We start from the raw sequence: 15,849 nt of genomic DNA on the forward strand, positions 1-15,849 counted from the left end.
TAGCTACTTCTGTTAGGCACACTGAAGATCATACATACGTTAAAGCAAGAGGAAAGCAGATATACTACGTGATCTGCACTTCAATGTGCAAGCCACTTCATTTTCTTTGGGAATTTCACCCACTAAAATGATTCCAGCAGTATCTGTCCCAACCCATAGCCCTTTGATTCTTTTATTACAGAAGTAACTCTTGACTACTGGCTCCCTACAAATCCCAGTGGCAATAATGCATTTTAACTGACAAGGAGCAAGTGGCAGAAGTTAAATAATGCAAGTCACAGAGCAGGCAACAAACCTCAAGACTATTGACAACATCTCTCTCCTCTCCAGCACAGATTCCATCCACTGGCCAGAGCTCTTGCTATTCTGCTGTCTTACAGAGCACACCCTCTGTTTTCCTTTACCACATTCTCAGACAAGGCTATGCTGTATTCTCCCTCTTTAGTATCAAATTTTTTATTTTTTTTTTTTAAACTAGCAAGTGGTAGAACAACAGCTTCCCATGACCTCAGGTGGAAAAGAAGCCAAACTTCCTGTACAGTAACAGAGCATGAAAGCATTGCTATTTATTTACTGCCTCAGTTTCAAAAGTTACATTGCCAGCAGTGAAGACACAGTAACAGCATGACCGGGGAAAAGCAGTGTCTCAGTGTGCCACCCAAAGTATGTGACTATCAAGCTACCCCATGGTTAGGAATTTAGGTCTCTTACCATTTCCATTATGAGGTGTCCACAAACAAAGCACTTGTCCGCTGTTTGCTGAAAACCTGAATACTGTTCAAATGACAGAAAACAAAGGATTATTAGTAGCTACTCCTCTAGCTGCAGAAATATCTTTTAAGTGAATGCTGTTTTATTTTCCAGCCTGTGCTGTATATGATAGAAAATGATCAAATAGGTTTGGGAGGCAGTGCCTCAGAAGCCTTCGCTCTGCCTTTGCAGCATGCTTGGATACCACAGCTTGGCCTTCTGATTCACTGCAAGATTTCTACTGAGATTTTCCATATAACAGTATTATTTTAAGTTTGATTTTTATTTTTGAAGCGTATTTGTCAAGTTCACATTTGGTGTGCTGGAATTAGCTGCTTGAATTAACCCTTTTGGTTGTTGTTGTTCAGAAGTAAATAACATAGGACTTACCTCCTGACTCCTGCTCAGATTAGTTACCAAATGCTTACTTGACCTCAGATTTTGGACCTACATTTCACTCAGTGCTATATGCAGGCTATAAAAATGAAGACAGGCCCAAGGGAGATTTAGGTGCCTTGTGGATCCAAGCTTTTTATCCAGGGAAGAATCTATTAGTCCAGTCATAGGCTCTTGGGCTCCCTGCACCATGTGGGCAACAGTAAGGTACCTCAGAAAGATGATACAAACCCCAACCACCAGCCCATGTTCCAGCCTGCAGCAGGCACCAGGAAGGGTGGGCATGCCTGGTGGCAGAGCCCTCCTGGGTTCAGTGCAGCGAGGAGGCACTTTGCCCCCTTGGGACCAAAGCTCTTTGTTCCCTGCCTGAGTGGTTTTGACCTTTACTCTGTGCTTGCACCCCCAAATCAGATCCTGTTTCAGATGCCAAAGTCCATCTTTAGCCCTGTGTTTAAAGGTATACAAAAAATATCAAGGTTATCTGGCCAGACGACTGACCTACCAAAGACCTGCCCCAGGGCCAAGGGGCATTTGCCTGCAGAACTGCAGCCGTGCCAGGGGGAGCTGGTACTGGCAGGGGCTGAGCTCTGCTCGCCCTGCAGCCCCACCCACGTGCAGCGCAGGGCGCAGACCCTGCCGGAGGGAGGGGTGCCAGGTGTCTGTGGGGTGTCCCACAGCAAAGCTACTTCAGCAACTCAGCCTGTAGCAAAGCTCACCTGCAATGTACTTTATTTGCACAAGACAAAAGACAGGGAATAGGGAAGATGAGTGTGCACTGGACTCTCCTCCCAGAGCACAGCTTAATTGGCTCAGGCATCTAACACATCCTCAGCACCTCAACCCAACAGAGCTTATGGGTTGCTCCATTCCCCGCTTGATTTGGTGGGGATTAACTGTCCCCTTGCTTCAAAAGCCAGTGGTTTCCAGCCTAGAGCTGCCATATGTTTTCCTTTTTATTGGTGTGAGGGGATTACACGTTATTTCAGATCAATAGGTTGGAGACAAAATTACTGTTGCTATGCAACAAAGTGATTATGAAGGAAGAGCTCTCGCAGACACTTTGATGGGCCCAGTAAGTCAGTGAATGATGGTACGGCAGCTGTCCCAGCTCCAAATTTACTATACACTAAGGAACACAGCTCATGCAATCTTAAGAAACTTTGAAACTTCATCAAAAGAGACTGGGGTGTTGAGGAACACATACAGAGGTGGGCAGTCCTAGCTGGCTGTTTCTGCAATATACTGATTCTTTTGCTTTTTATTTCTTCTTACTGATGCAGAAAAAAGGCCTCACTGCTTGGGATGCTTCTTGGCTGCAGTGTATCTGAGTAACCATCTGGCTAGACTGTTTCCTAAGGTTGCGAACTCCAGAGTTACTGGAAACAGGTGGGTAGGTCCTAGTGGTGCAGACAGCAGAGGATTAACAATAGTATAAACCCAGCTAATTCTAAAATCCTGCTGGAATGAATTTACTAGTACCATCTGGCTGTCATTTGATAAGGAATGCAAAGGAGCATTTACCCAGCTATTGATTAAGAGGCAACGTTACTCTCCAGGAACAGAATTGCATAGTGGTCAGATTAATGTCATTTACTGCTAACTAGATTGCCATAAATTACACTTTGTCAGAAAGAAAGGTTTTGCTGACACAAAACCACTCTTTATATGACTAACCCTATTAAATTAAAACCATGATTTGTTTTTTAACAAGAAAATTGTTATTTGCCAAACACATCCAGAACTGGATTACCCAATGAAGACTTCACAAAATGGCAGTAAGTCTAACAGCACTGATAAAATATTTCATGGGCTTGGGGAGCTGTCCTTTATCACCACACTCTTCTCTTTTCTGATCACAGTATCGATCCCAGGCAAACTGGAGACCTGATTCAGGGGGATCAGTGTTTTGGGTTCAGCTCTGCTTGTGCTCTTGGGCTGGAAGAGAGTAATAGCCTTGGATCTCAGCAGCACCATTTTCTGTGTGATGGAAGCACTGTGGACACTGCTGTTTAAAGGTAAATAATAAATTATTTTCTCTACATTATTGTAGCTGACCTGTCAACTTCTGCTTTGCAGTATTTGTTCTGACTTGGAGAGTTCAAATAGGGCTGTTGTACTAAGTTTTCAGTTTTAGAAGCAGAGCTTAAAACAGTCTTAAAATACTAATTAAAATTGGCAACGTTTGTCTTTGAAGCACTTGATCGTTATTAACCTTCACAAATCTTGTGTGTGCAATGAGAGAGAAGTTGTGACTTGCTCCAGAATCTATACAAGGCAGAATGGCCTCTATTATCTCTCAGCACACCCAAGAGCCTCCTCAACGGTAGGTTCCCAGCATGCTGGGTGGAAGAAGCACTGGTCCCCCAGAGCTTGTGACCCAGGTAACTGCAAGAGAGAGCAGGTCATGCTCTACAGATTTGTAGCCTCTTCTACTACTGACATGGAGGGTGAAAGTTTTTGCACACACCAGCCCTCCCTCACAATGTGGAGGCCTGAAAGCCAGACTGAGGTGAAACAGTGAGGTCATACAGGCTGACAGGCAAGACCTGAGTGGAGAGGCCAAGTCACAGCTATGCTTCCTGTACACATGGTGGTTTATACATACAATTTCATTTGGAATAGAAGCAGTACTGGGCTCAGTTCTACCCTTCTCTAGAAGGGTTTCGTATGTGCCAGTTGGTTTGGTTGTTTTGTTTTGTTTTTTTTTAAAATAAATTTGTTGGCAGGCTATTAAGATGATGTAAATACAGACCAATCTCAAACCAGACAGAAAAGTTCAGAAGTCTACAGACAGTCTTTACCCAGGACAAATAAGAAGCATAATTTGAACTTTCCCAAATATTCATTATAGATGCTCATTAAGCATATATAAAAACATTGAAAGTTGTTATGAAAAGAACAGCACTGAAATTCAAAGCTGAAAATGAAGTGTCACCCTCTACTCTCTCTTCTATGACTTAAGAATAAGATGCTAAGTACCAGGATGCAAAGAAAACAAGTGCATGCTGAAAAGCTGGCATGGTATTTTTCCTGATTTCATAGTTTGGCCTCAACTGTTTTCTCTCATATTTACTTTGTTCTTGACTTCCCTCACAGGTTAATAAAATCTCACCTTATGTGCACGAATCAAGACTTTGTAATCAAGCTCCTCAGTGATACTTATATAAATAAGACTCTGGGAAACTAAATAAACCTTGAGAAATATGTTAATTATGTTAGAATAGAAGAGTGAAAATAAAGTAGACGACTTGGCTGGCTGAACTTTTCTTTTGTTTCTGTCCAATATACTTTTGATTATCAAACAGGAAAAAAAAAAAACCTCTAATGATTTTGTCCAAGAGTCTTTGTTTCAATGTAAGAGGAAAACAAGTCCCCTTCTGTCCTGAATATTTAGGCCTGTTAGTGTCCTCCTGTGATAATCTTGGGGTTTATAACTCTGCTGTCTAATGTGCAATATATCCAAAAGAAATTAACAATGAATTTTGAGCATATAATGAACAATTATGCACGGAGGATAATCCCACTGAGTATTATGAGAAACAATTTCTCCTGTCTGCCCTCAGTCCTGTAACCAATCTTGGTTGTCTACCCAGGGTCTTTCAAAGTTTGATGTTCTCATCATGATTTTCAAAAGCAAAAACATTCAGAGAATGGCATGCCTGAAAAAGGCTTCATGACCCAAAGTTTTTACCTTAGACTATGTCAGGTCTTTGAAAAGACAGTCTCTTCTCCCTCGCCTGCCTAACCGTGCCTGGAGAGGCCGATGCGCTTCCCTGCTGTTAGGCGCTCCAGAGGACAAAGCCTTCCTCCTGGAAACGCACCCTGGAATCTCATTCAGGCCCACGTTCTTCTTTGATGAGGACGTTCAAAACCCACTACAGGTTTGTGCAGGCCGATGGGGGGGTTACATTTCAGCAGGTGTGGCATTGCTGCCCTGGCTGTGGTGCCAAGGCAGAACCCCCAGGTCTGTGTTACAGCACTGCACGGCCAAGGAGCACGGCGGCCCGGGCTTGAGATTCCTGCGCCTTTGTGCTTTAAGGGCTCCTGAGAGGGATGAGCAGGAGCTTTTGCCAAAATGCTTCAGGCATTTATTTCTGAAAACTAATTTCTGAATTGGGTGCTATGCTAATAATGTATTCCAACCCCAGGCTGCCTGTAATCCCTCACAGACTCTCTTCTCCTTGGTTTCCCATTAGCAGAGCATCTGTCTTCTCGCTGCTTTATTGTTTGCTCTCTGCATGGGACCCTTAGTACACGGGACACAACAATGCAAGAAATTCATGGGATCACGTTAAGAGAGGGAGAAAATATCAAATTTGGTTCCATGCAGATGGGGTTTTGTTGTTGCCTTTTTCTTTTTCCCCACGCACATATTTAAATGCAATGATTAAATTGAACTGAACAAAATGGGCCCTTCTTAGGCTCAAAGAGATGGAAGTCTCATGGCAAGGGGCAGAGATTAAACTAAAAGCAAATAGTCCAGAACTTCACTCTTCATCTCACTTAAACCTTTTCATAAATCCTGTTGCTTCGCCCTGTCTTGCTGCCAGTGAGGAAACACTACAGCAGCAGCTTGTCCTCTTGCTTCTGTGTTTCCACTCTGTTATGTTTGAAGGACATGGGTAGGGCAAGGAGGGACTTCACGTTCTGCACAGAGGGAACAGTTGGTCAGGCCATGCACAAAACTCTGCCAAAAAATCAGGAATTCAGCTGGTAGCTAACTTTGCCTTAGCAGTCAGGCATTTTATAGCCTCTGAGACAGGAACAGCCATTTACTTCCCAGAGAGCCTGCAGAGACCCATATGTGAACACTCACCAAGGCTGCTTTCTGATTAATTAAGAGCCAACAATGATTTTCTTACCTAGATCTTCCTTAAATAAATGCCTGTGGAAGCTTTGCAGTGACAATGACGAAGAAAAAAAGCCTAAAGCAACAACAACCTTAACTCTGCATCAAACCATACGGCTCCAAATCTATTAACTTGATTCACATTGCACAGCACTTCTTATTGCCCAGCACTACACTCTTGCTGTGGGTTATCTGCCGCCATCTATTATGTACACTGCAGAAGCAACTGTCTATGTTAGAACATACCTTCCTGGGGAAAAAAAGAATGGATTTTATTCAAAACAGTTGCTGAAAGACTTCAGTTCAAAACATTACAGCAACCAATACCAACATTTACTACAGAGGTGGAAACACAGCACTTTCTCACTTTTTTTTTTCCCCCCCTAACTCTCCCACAGAAAAAAAATTAATGCTGTCTGCTTACAAGTGTTTGGCAGGAGTTACACATAATAAGAAAGAGCTCTAGTTCTTTTAAGAATGCTTCAGTTATTGTAATTTACTTTTCAATGTAATATTAAGAAAAATAGGATAGCCTGAACTTTTGGATCACCATCTCAAGGAAACAGAAGAGTGACTATCTGGCATGAAATAGACTGGACTTTGTAACGCAGTCTTCAAAACATTCCACTAGCAAGTGTCAAGTATGGGACAGCTGAAAAAGCTAAACTATAGTGATAATCTCAGAAAAACAAACAAACAAACATTGTCTTTCCTTGTGTATTTTGTCATGGCCCAGAGAGTGATTCCTGTGACATATTTAACAACCCATAACCCAGTTCAAAAAATGCTGAGCATCCTTTTAGTGAATACACACCATATGCATACATTGACATTTTATCACATGATGTGTAGCTCCACTATCACCTGGCTCTAGGCACTGCCTGTGTATTGCTCTTTTATAAACCTGGGAGACTTTTCTGGACTCTAATTGGTGTCCTGTTTCAAAACACTGACTTTCTTCAATAAGCAGATCTGCAGTTTGCCATGCCATGCCATGCTTGCAGCATTCACCCTCAGCTTCTCAGCCTTGGTACCAACATTTTTATATGTGCCCTATCTTTAAAACCCTGTGCTCTGGGCTGAATTGCTGGGAGAAAATCCAGACCCCCCTGAAGTCACCAGCTTCAATGGATTTTTAACTTCTGTCCAGACCCCCCTGAAGTCAATGCCACCAGCTTCAATGGATTTTTAACTTCTTGATACGGGATACAACACGACAGTGTTGTGTTACAGGGAGAGGTGAACCCAAACTGCCAGCTCTACACACTCTTCATGCTGATCTACCTTCAAGTTCAAAGTGCAGAGGCCAATCAATGTTTGACTTTCCCCTAGGTAGATTTTGAAACTTGAATTTGAAGCCTGTCTATCGGTTTGATGCAACACTTCAGAATACCCCAAATAATCACTACTGTCAAATTAATTTATAAAACAAAACCAAGGCCACTGGCATTCTACAAACTTAGGAAAAACTAAGTATTCAAATTTTTTTGGCAGGGAGGGGCTGGAGCAAGACACACACAAGTATCAACAAGAACTTCACTCCCTCACCCCCTGATTACAGTAACATGCTATAATCTGTGTGCCTTTGTTTTCACTGACAATATTTGGGAGCGCAGCAAAGCTCAGCAGTCACAATGCCTCTGGAACTTGAAAGCACCTCTTGTCCCAGCCTCGAGCTGTCAGCACTTTGAGAACGCTCGCAGAAGTTCTTACACCTCTGTACATCAGGAGTATTGTAGCAAATCTCTTTCCAAGCTTTGATTCCATCATTCTGTTAAGCATATCAATGAACATCCATGTCTATCTGTTCTCTGACTGGAGCATGTACTTTAATAGCAAGTCTCCTAAACACAACACCCTCACACCATTTGCCCTGTGATTCCCTTTAGATATGGAATGTACACAAGCTGCAGCTTCAGCCATTTACCTTTTCAACTGGGTCTATTTTTTCTGAGTCTTGCTTAGCAGCAATGGGCTCTCTGACTAATGCACTGGTCCCAGTGCTCACCTCCCAGGGGGATCTCAAAACGTTTATACTGGCTGAGATGGAAAATCAAACCTCTGACTCCAGCTGACACCAGCTTCCATTACAGTAAATAAAAACTATCTTCCAGGGGCCCCAGCAAGTGGGATGGGCCATTTACCACACTGCCAACCTCAGAAAACAGCACGTGCACAAACTGAGAATAGCCTTGTCAGTATTAACATTTCCAGCCATGCCCAGGGGCCCAAATAAGGGTAAGGGTCTTGGTTCTGGTGCTACATGAGATGAAGGTGCAAGCCCTGCATCACCCAGCTAGTCCTCTGTCAATATCCTGTCCCTTCCCCCATGAAAGGCTGATCGTTTCCGATTGTCACTTCCCTACCAGTCTTGCACACCCTGATCTCTTCGTGTTTTTAAGTCATTCAGAGTTCTACAGTTGTGGATATCAGATGAAGTCCTGTATGTTCCTTGCAGCCAACTTTTGCATTGCAGCCACGGAGCAAAGAGGCTACAGCTGTAGCAGGCAGGAGAGCACCCTGAGCACGTAGCAGTCACTGGTGTTGGGGAGAGCAGGATTAGAAACCCCAGTAGACTCGATGGAGGGGAGAACTGGGAGAATGAGAATATGGAGGGAAGACTTGAGGTGCAGGCTGCAGGGTTGCAATGCACAGCTCTGTTGGGGCTGTGGACTGCTCACCCTCCTTCTACCACAGCCTCAGCCCTCACCTCTCCCTGGTAGAAGGGAATGAGGCCAGGGCAGGGAGCCACGGAGGTGCTGGCACTCAACTGCCACAGGGGCTGGGAAGTGCAGAAAGGGGACACCCAAACTCCTCCGGGAGGCTTGCAATGCACCAAGCCTCTCTTTATCATTGTCATGTGCAAAGCAATGTTTTAAGAGCCTTTCTCTTTGAGGATTTATGGGCAAAGTGACAGATCTTTCCCCTGTCTTACTGTAATGGATGAAAAGCTTTTAGATGAAACTTTCAACAACTGATGACAGCAAAGTTAGCTGGAGGCAAAAACCTGGCGTGAAGAAGTTCAGCCTAAATGATTAAATTTGGCACAGCTATAAGACAGTGAAAAGAGAGAATCTTAAAAGGGGAAGTTTTGGATGGCCTTAATGCTATGCACTGCAGCTTATGCTGTCTGTAATAGGTTATTTCCAGAGCATCTGAGTGTCTTCCAGTAGTGCATTAAGCAATGTAACTAACATCTGTCACAAGGTTCATTTTCCCTCTCATCTCCTCCCTAGAGGGAAATTCTCTAATTTCTTAACCTTTCCTGGACCCCCACTCAATAACGTTCATTACCTCGAAAGAAAAAGGAAAAACCTATCAAAAAAAAAAAAAAAAGAAAAGAGAGATATAGATCCAAGATTCAGGATGCTTTGGTGACATTTTTGAAGTCTTTTTTGCCAAGAAAAACAGTAATTTCTTTCAAATTTCTTTACATGATATTTACATGCTGAAAAGACAAATTAAAATTATTGAGCTGTTTCTCCTTCACCCATGATTATGCAGCAATTTATCAACAAAATGGAACAAGAATATCTGACTGGGATTATTTATTATACAGTAAGGCCTTACTTTTTGTTCATTTCACCAGGAACAGTATCCCTGTTCTGGCTAGTTAGCCATCTGTGTCCTGAGAGCTTTCGGGAAGGATTAAACTGTCAGTTGTTTTATTCCCTATCATGAAATAACTATCCTAACAGGGCTGAGGCAAGGCTTGGATGTTGCTGGACTTGCTACTTTAAGGTGGCATGAAAAAGAGTAACTGGATCTTCCCTAGAGCTCAAGCAAAGCAATGAGAAGTTTGGGGGTTTGGGTCTCTCCTTTTCACTCCTTGCACTCAGTAACGTGCAGTATTGCTACCCAAGTTCTCCTGCTGGAAACTGCACAGGTCAGGCAACCTCTACACCCTGCTGAGGCAGAAGAGGAGCTATCTGTGGGTTGTTTTGTGTTTAACCCGACTCGTTCACTACCCGTGGGCAGTGTGGCTGGGGTGTGGGCACAGAGAATCAGGCTCATGGGGCTGGAGGCCGGCCCGACGGAGCGGGGCGGGCAGAGGGGAGGGGTCACCGCCCCCTTCTCGAGAGGACGCCCGCGGCGCGGGGCACCCTTTCCCATCTAGATACCCGAGTGGGCCTGAAAACTTCCATCGCCTCTTTCCTGGAAAGAATGAGAAAAATAAGCCACCCAATTCAGAGGAAGGTAATCTGTGCCCTCACTAAGAGCAAACATGTGGGAAAACTATCTGCTAGAGGAATGTACCTTGCGGCTATTGCCAAAGGTTTTGCTGGGTGTATCTGTGCTCTGGATAGCAGCTTTACAGCTGCACAGTGGAAACTGCTCCCAGTGAATAACATCTACACTTCCCTAACACCTTTCTTCCAAAAATCAAATGCACTTTTCAAAGAAAGAGCCAGATTTTTTTGACGCTAGCACCTCCTCATGTCACACTTCTACGGACCCATTTTTTTGAAACAAATTGGTAGCCAAAGCTCTCTGGTGCTTGCTAGGCTTGAAGTGACAACTGAGCTCTCTTAAAAACTGACCCACACAGCACTTCACCACTGAAGTGCAACTGCCCCTCGGGTGGAGTGGCTGGCACCAGTGCCGTGCTGAACCTCGAGAGGGACAACGTAGCCATGAGGGTGACCCCTGCTCTTACTACAGGTGCCAAACTTTTACAAGGATCACATAATGGCTTTTCTCAAGGTCTTGGCTTCATGGACTGTAATACTGCAGTGAATGCCACGTATCACCTTTGATAAAGAGCTGATCTGTCTGGAATGAGAGGGAGTCAAAGAATCAGGTATTGCTTATGAGCCATCAACTACAGCTCTGCATCCATTCCTCCCTAAAATCTCCTGCATTGACCAGTTCACAGCAAGAAACACTTCAGCTTTTCTGCCCATTGTTGTTAATGTGCTGTTGAGTGCAGTCCTGTAGTCCCTGTGTGTTGCCTGGCCTGGCCTGCAGGACATCTCCAGTTGGATGCCAGGGAAGAAGCTCCTACAGCAAGTTAGGGATGGACAGAGCTCTGAAAGGCTTAAAGCCCTCAGCTCTGCACCACACTGCCTGTTGAGGGTGAGAAGGGGATGGGCTCTCCTCCAGGCAGCAGGGAGGCTTCAGCTCCCTGCCCCATTCACATTACATCTGCAAGTCAGCTGCTTCCCATCAACGTGGCTCCTGCTGGGAGGGCAACTGAGGGACTCATTCAGACCACTGCTGCATTGGTGGGACTGTGAGCAATGAAACATCAACTCCTCACATCTATCTGTCCCTGGGAATCCACGAAAGCCCATCCTGCTGTTGCACACCCAACCACAGTCACACAGCCCCCTCCAGTTCAGTTGTTGCTGCATGGGTTTCACCAGTGGCCCAGTCTGACAACACAGGGCCTCCAGCACAAGCTTCCTGAGGCCACTCAGCTTTCCAATTTCTGTTATGTTCGTGTCATACTTGAAATAACATGGTCACAAGCTGTGGGGTTGCAACTCCACAGAGCTGTGATCAGTTTCCTGTACCTATAGGAGCATCTAATTCTCCTGATCAGTTCCCAGGCAAACAAAAGCCAAGGAACAGCAAGGACAGCAAGAGGAGAAAGTATTTTCTTAGCAGGAATACAACTATAACATAGGTAGACTGTCTCTGTTTACCTCCCCAAATTAAAATCATCTTTTTCTTATGCTCTTACCTAAGAATGACATAATGTGACCCACTCTGCTTCTGACTGCATTCACTGGCCAGAAAGAGGCACGTCTCTGCAGAAGACCTGTGGATTCAGGGCTATGGGACAGCTCCACAGATTCTATGGATGCATAGTGGCTCTTAGAGCTCTGCCAGCACCATGTTTCTGGCCTGCAAAGCGTGCATGGTAGTGGTCAGAGGACAGAGTGCAAGACCAGCCTAATTCACTCTCAAGCAAATTGGCTTTTTTATTCCCCCCCTCTCAAACGTCCCCCCCACCTTCCCATTCTTTGCCTTCTCTAGCTTCCCGCTACCATACTGTCAGCAGGGAACCCAGACACAAACGCTGCACTCACATTTGGAGTTACAGTAGGCACTGAAATTCTTAGTTATAAAGAAAAAAACATGTGGCTATCTGCTTTGGACTGAAAACACCTTTTTTTTATGGAGGATTGGGTTTTCCAAGTGGTTAGAAGCAAGATCTGGGAATCTGAAGTAGTTAGAAGGATTTTCTTTTTAATTGCTACTTTGCAGACTTCTCCAACTCTGAGAAAAGCTTTGAGCTTTCTCTGTCCACAAAACTCTAAACCAGGCAAAATGGTTTAATTTTTATTAGGGCAATAAGACAATTCCTAGTGTTCTTGCTATGACATTTTCTCAGGGGAAGCTAAGAGAAGATGAAGTCACTTTCTGAGAAGCAGCTGGCTTAACACGGGCAGGGACAAGCCAGAATTTGATTTCTTTGGCTGACTTGTGCAGCAGTGAGTCCCCCAGTCTGCTTTTCTCCCATCCCACTGTGCTACTGGGGATCTGCTAAGACACACCTGTGGGAGGTTTGGGCTTTTAAATCTGTGCCTTAAATGTTCAAATAGGTCCATAACTTGCAAAAAGTTTATTCTTATCAGGTCCTTAACCTCAGTTTTCTTGGGAAAAATCACTGCCAAGTATCTCCCGACAGAACATGTCTAGGAACTAAAGAGGTTTCCTTGAAAACTGAGTGTTCTCCAAAAGATCGAGATTTTTAGATTTAAAATTCTCATGTTTAGGCTGAAATTACAAGCTAATAACAACAATCATGTTATTAAGTCTGGATGAAAGGTTCGGATCATGGGAAAACTACATTCCAACACAGTTCAAAACCATCTCAAAGGTTTGTGCCCTTCCATCTCACACTCCACCTCTTCTCCCTCCTCTTGTGCTTCTGCAGAAGCACAGGAAAGAAAGAACTGAAAAAAGCAAGGGCAAAACAATAATTTCCTCTCCAAAATGCAAGCAAAACAGTAACATTTCAATTCTAACAAGAAACTCATTTTCTGCACAAAATGCAATTTGTTCCTTTCATCAGGCTCTGGCTGTGGTAGGCCGAGAGTAAAGGTGTTAACACATGAAGGCAAAGATGAGTTACATTTTAGAAATTTCCATGATCTTTATGGATTGTGTTGATGAGAAACGCATTTGCGCACTCTGCACTGTCAGTAACATTTTTGTTATGGGATATACTTTGAATAATTGCTTTGCAAAATGCATGGCCATATATTCATTAGAAATTGAAAGTTGTTCTGGAAGGCCCAAGCTTCTAAATGAATGGTATTTCAATAATTTCAACATACTGATTCTCCAATTCATCATCCTCTAAGCTAAGATATATCATTACTCTCTAATTTCAATTCCCAGCCATGCCATCCTCTTAATCTTAATTATAAATGGTCTGCCACTTATCGAATCATTCTGTGTGCTGCACAATCCTCACCCTTAATTGCACAAATATTTTATTTTTGGAACAACACAGCTCAGCAACAAGCTTCATTTTTCTTTTCATGACTCAGTCTCTATTAAAGTAAAGCTTTTATAAAAGCTCTGGGCGCATGGAGAGAAAATTAGTTGCTCCTCCGTGGCTAACAGTTTTTAGCTAATCACAATGCAGCCCTACATCACTCCGAGCAGAGCAGTGATTAAAACTGTGCCTGCAACAAAGCAACATTGTACACAGCGATGACGTGCTCCAGTCAGAAACGTCTCCCCTCTTGTTATGATTGGTATTCCCCAGATGTTTGACTTAGAGCTCTCGCTTGGCAGGCGAGGCTTTGTGGCTGCAATTCAAGTCCCAAGCTTGAGCAGTTCCAGTGTTTATTCTCATAATTTACACTTTGTGATGGCTTATGGACAGTTATGTACTTCGTTTCACAGCCACCACTTCAAACCAAGGGCCCAATCCTGCCTTTATGGAATTAGTGTTAAAGGCTTCTCAATTCCAGCACTGGCAGGAGGCCCCAAATGACTGAACCGTCTCTCAAAGCAAATAAGCCAATAAAAAAAGAACAATTTGTTTTAGAAACAGTAAAAAAATGCCTGAAATCTTACTTACTAGGAAGTCTTCTTCACAGTACACCTTGCCATTGACATTGTAGAAGGCTTTTCCTCGTAGTCTTCTCCCTGTTAAAAGAGGGTCCCGTCAGCATTTTGTGCTGCGTCCCCAGGCGCAGCCGCTCGGGGTGTGAGGGAAAAGCAGCCCCTGCTCTGCCTGTCTGCACAGCCAGAGACACAGCTGAGGCTTGGGCTCTTGGCTCCACCCTGCCTTAAAAAATTCCTTATCAACTCAATGATCCATCCAAGGGCAGGTTATGGAACCCAGCTGATACCGCTTCCTGCAAACTTTGAAATCTAAACGAAGAAATTATTATTTGGGGGGGAGAGGCTCATTGGTAAACTACAACCGTTTTCTTAGGAGGTGAACTCACAGCAGGTATGCACCTGCAGCAATTCACATCAGTAATGTGTTTCTCTCCGAAGGACCAAATGAGGGATGCTGCAGATGGAAGTTCCTGCCACCTTTGAAACCACTAATAGATTAACCAATGCCACAGCAGCTACACCCATAGCTCCCTGTGATACTAAAGCAATACCAGGAACATGCAACAGAGGGAAGGGCAGAAAAATCACAGAGAAAACAAGAAATTTCATTTAAAGTTTGAACATTTGTCATTTCACTAGTGCTTGCAGAACTCTGTGGACAAAGCCTGTGATCATCGTTAGCTGTCGGCTCCCTTTATAGCTAAGAAATGCACAACAGCCTCCAAAGAGGCCTAACGAAAAGGATTAAACCCAGGAATTCAAAAACCACTGAGATCAACCAGTTTTTAGATACAGCAGACCAGATCTGTCCTACACCAGAACTGCTTCACTGAAAGCAACAGCATTTGAGCAGCATAAAACCAGAGAGGGAGAAGGGAAACGTCACTCATCCTGACTCACCTTATTTCCACTCTGTGCCAGGGTCCCAGTGGCCAAAGCTCCCAAACAGCTGGGGGCTCTCACAAGCCATTTGCAGCCTTGGCAAGCAGATGGCATGGTGCCTACCAGGGGCTGCGTACCACCTGCTGTTGGCAGTCCAAGGAAGAGGGCAAGAGGCTCGTCGTCAACAGATGACCTCTCCCAGGTGACTGCCGAAGCCTCTACTCCACAGGCTAAGGCTGGACATCTGCTGAGGAGAGCAGCTCCACCATAAACACCGCCCATCTTCGCGAGGGTGTGGCGCTGAGGGGCAGCGGGCAGAGCCAGCTGGCCAAGCACAGAGGGGCAGGAGCGCTCTCCACGCTTTCCATAAACAATGCTGAGGAAAATATGATTAATTTTCAGTGCTTGAAAGTGCCTTTTACACGTTGCCACTGTGATCTGATCCTGGGAAACAGTGTGTGGCACAAAGAAGTTGGGATCTGGGCTGATGCTTTTGGGAAATCACATGCTGCTGCATGTGGTTGTCTGGCGGTTTTACTGTCGTGGCCGAGGGAAATGCTTCTTTTGTGTGCACATTCTTGGGCTGTTGATCTCATGGGCTGCTGTCTCCATACTGCTGGTAGGTGGAGTCAGCTCTTGTTTGTCTTTCCAGCTGCCTGGTAGCTCTGGTGAGGACCAGGAGCCTGGTGGCATGGCCAATGCACACAAACTGTTCCATCTCCTCTGAGACTCTTAGGTAAAACCGGTCCACCCTACATGTCACACAAACAATATGTGAGGCTGGGACAACCATCAGTGGGTTGTGGGACTCTCCTGACTGATGCAGGAGCAACTACCTCTAGATCATCCCTCCTGCTTATCCAAGCTGGTTTTAAAGCTCTCTGGTGAAAGGTAAAGGAAAGGTAAATGGAAGGAAGGGGAGAAAACGAAAGAAGTCAGAG

General features: G+C 44.4%; 1 protein-coding gene across 1 annotated transcript in view; it reads right to left on the bottom strand.

Annotated features, from left to right (window-relative positions):
- Positions 1 to 15,190, bottom strand: part of LOC103774339 (Wilms tumor protein 1-interacting protein homolog) — a 22,164-nt gene extending 6,974 nt beyond the window's left edge. The window contains exons 1-3 of the mRNA XM_008941734.1: positions 15,046 to 15,190; positions 14,040 to 14,107; positions 712 to 774 (exon numbers count right to left, since the gene is read on the bottom strand). Of these exons, the coding sequence (XP_008939982.1) occupies positions 712 to 774; positions 14,040 to 14,107; positions 15,046 to 15,190 (276 nt within the window). The remainder of the gene's footprint in view (positions 1 to 711; positions 775 to 14,039; positions 14,108 to 15,045) is intronic.
- Positions 15,191 to 15,849: the final 659 nt, after the last annotated feature.

This window comes from Merops nubicus, unplaced genomic scaffold (assembly GCF_000691845.1).
Source record: "Merops nubicus isolate BGI_N331 unplaced genomic scaffold, ASM69184v1 scaffold11796, whole genome shotgun sequence".
In the NCBI taxonomy this organism is placed as follows: domain Eukaryota; kingdom Metazoa; phylum Chordata; class Aves; order Coraciiformes; family Meropidae; genus Merops; species Merops nubicus.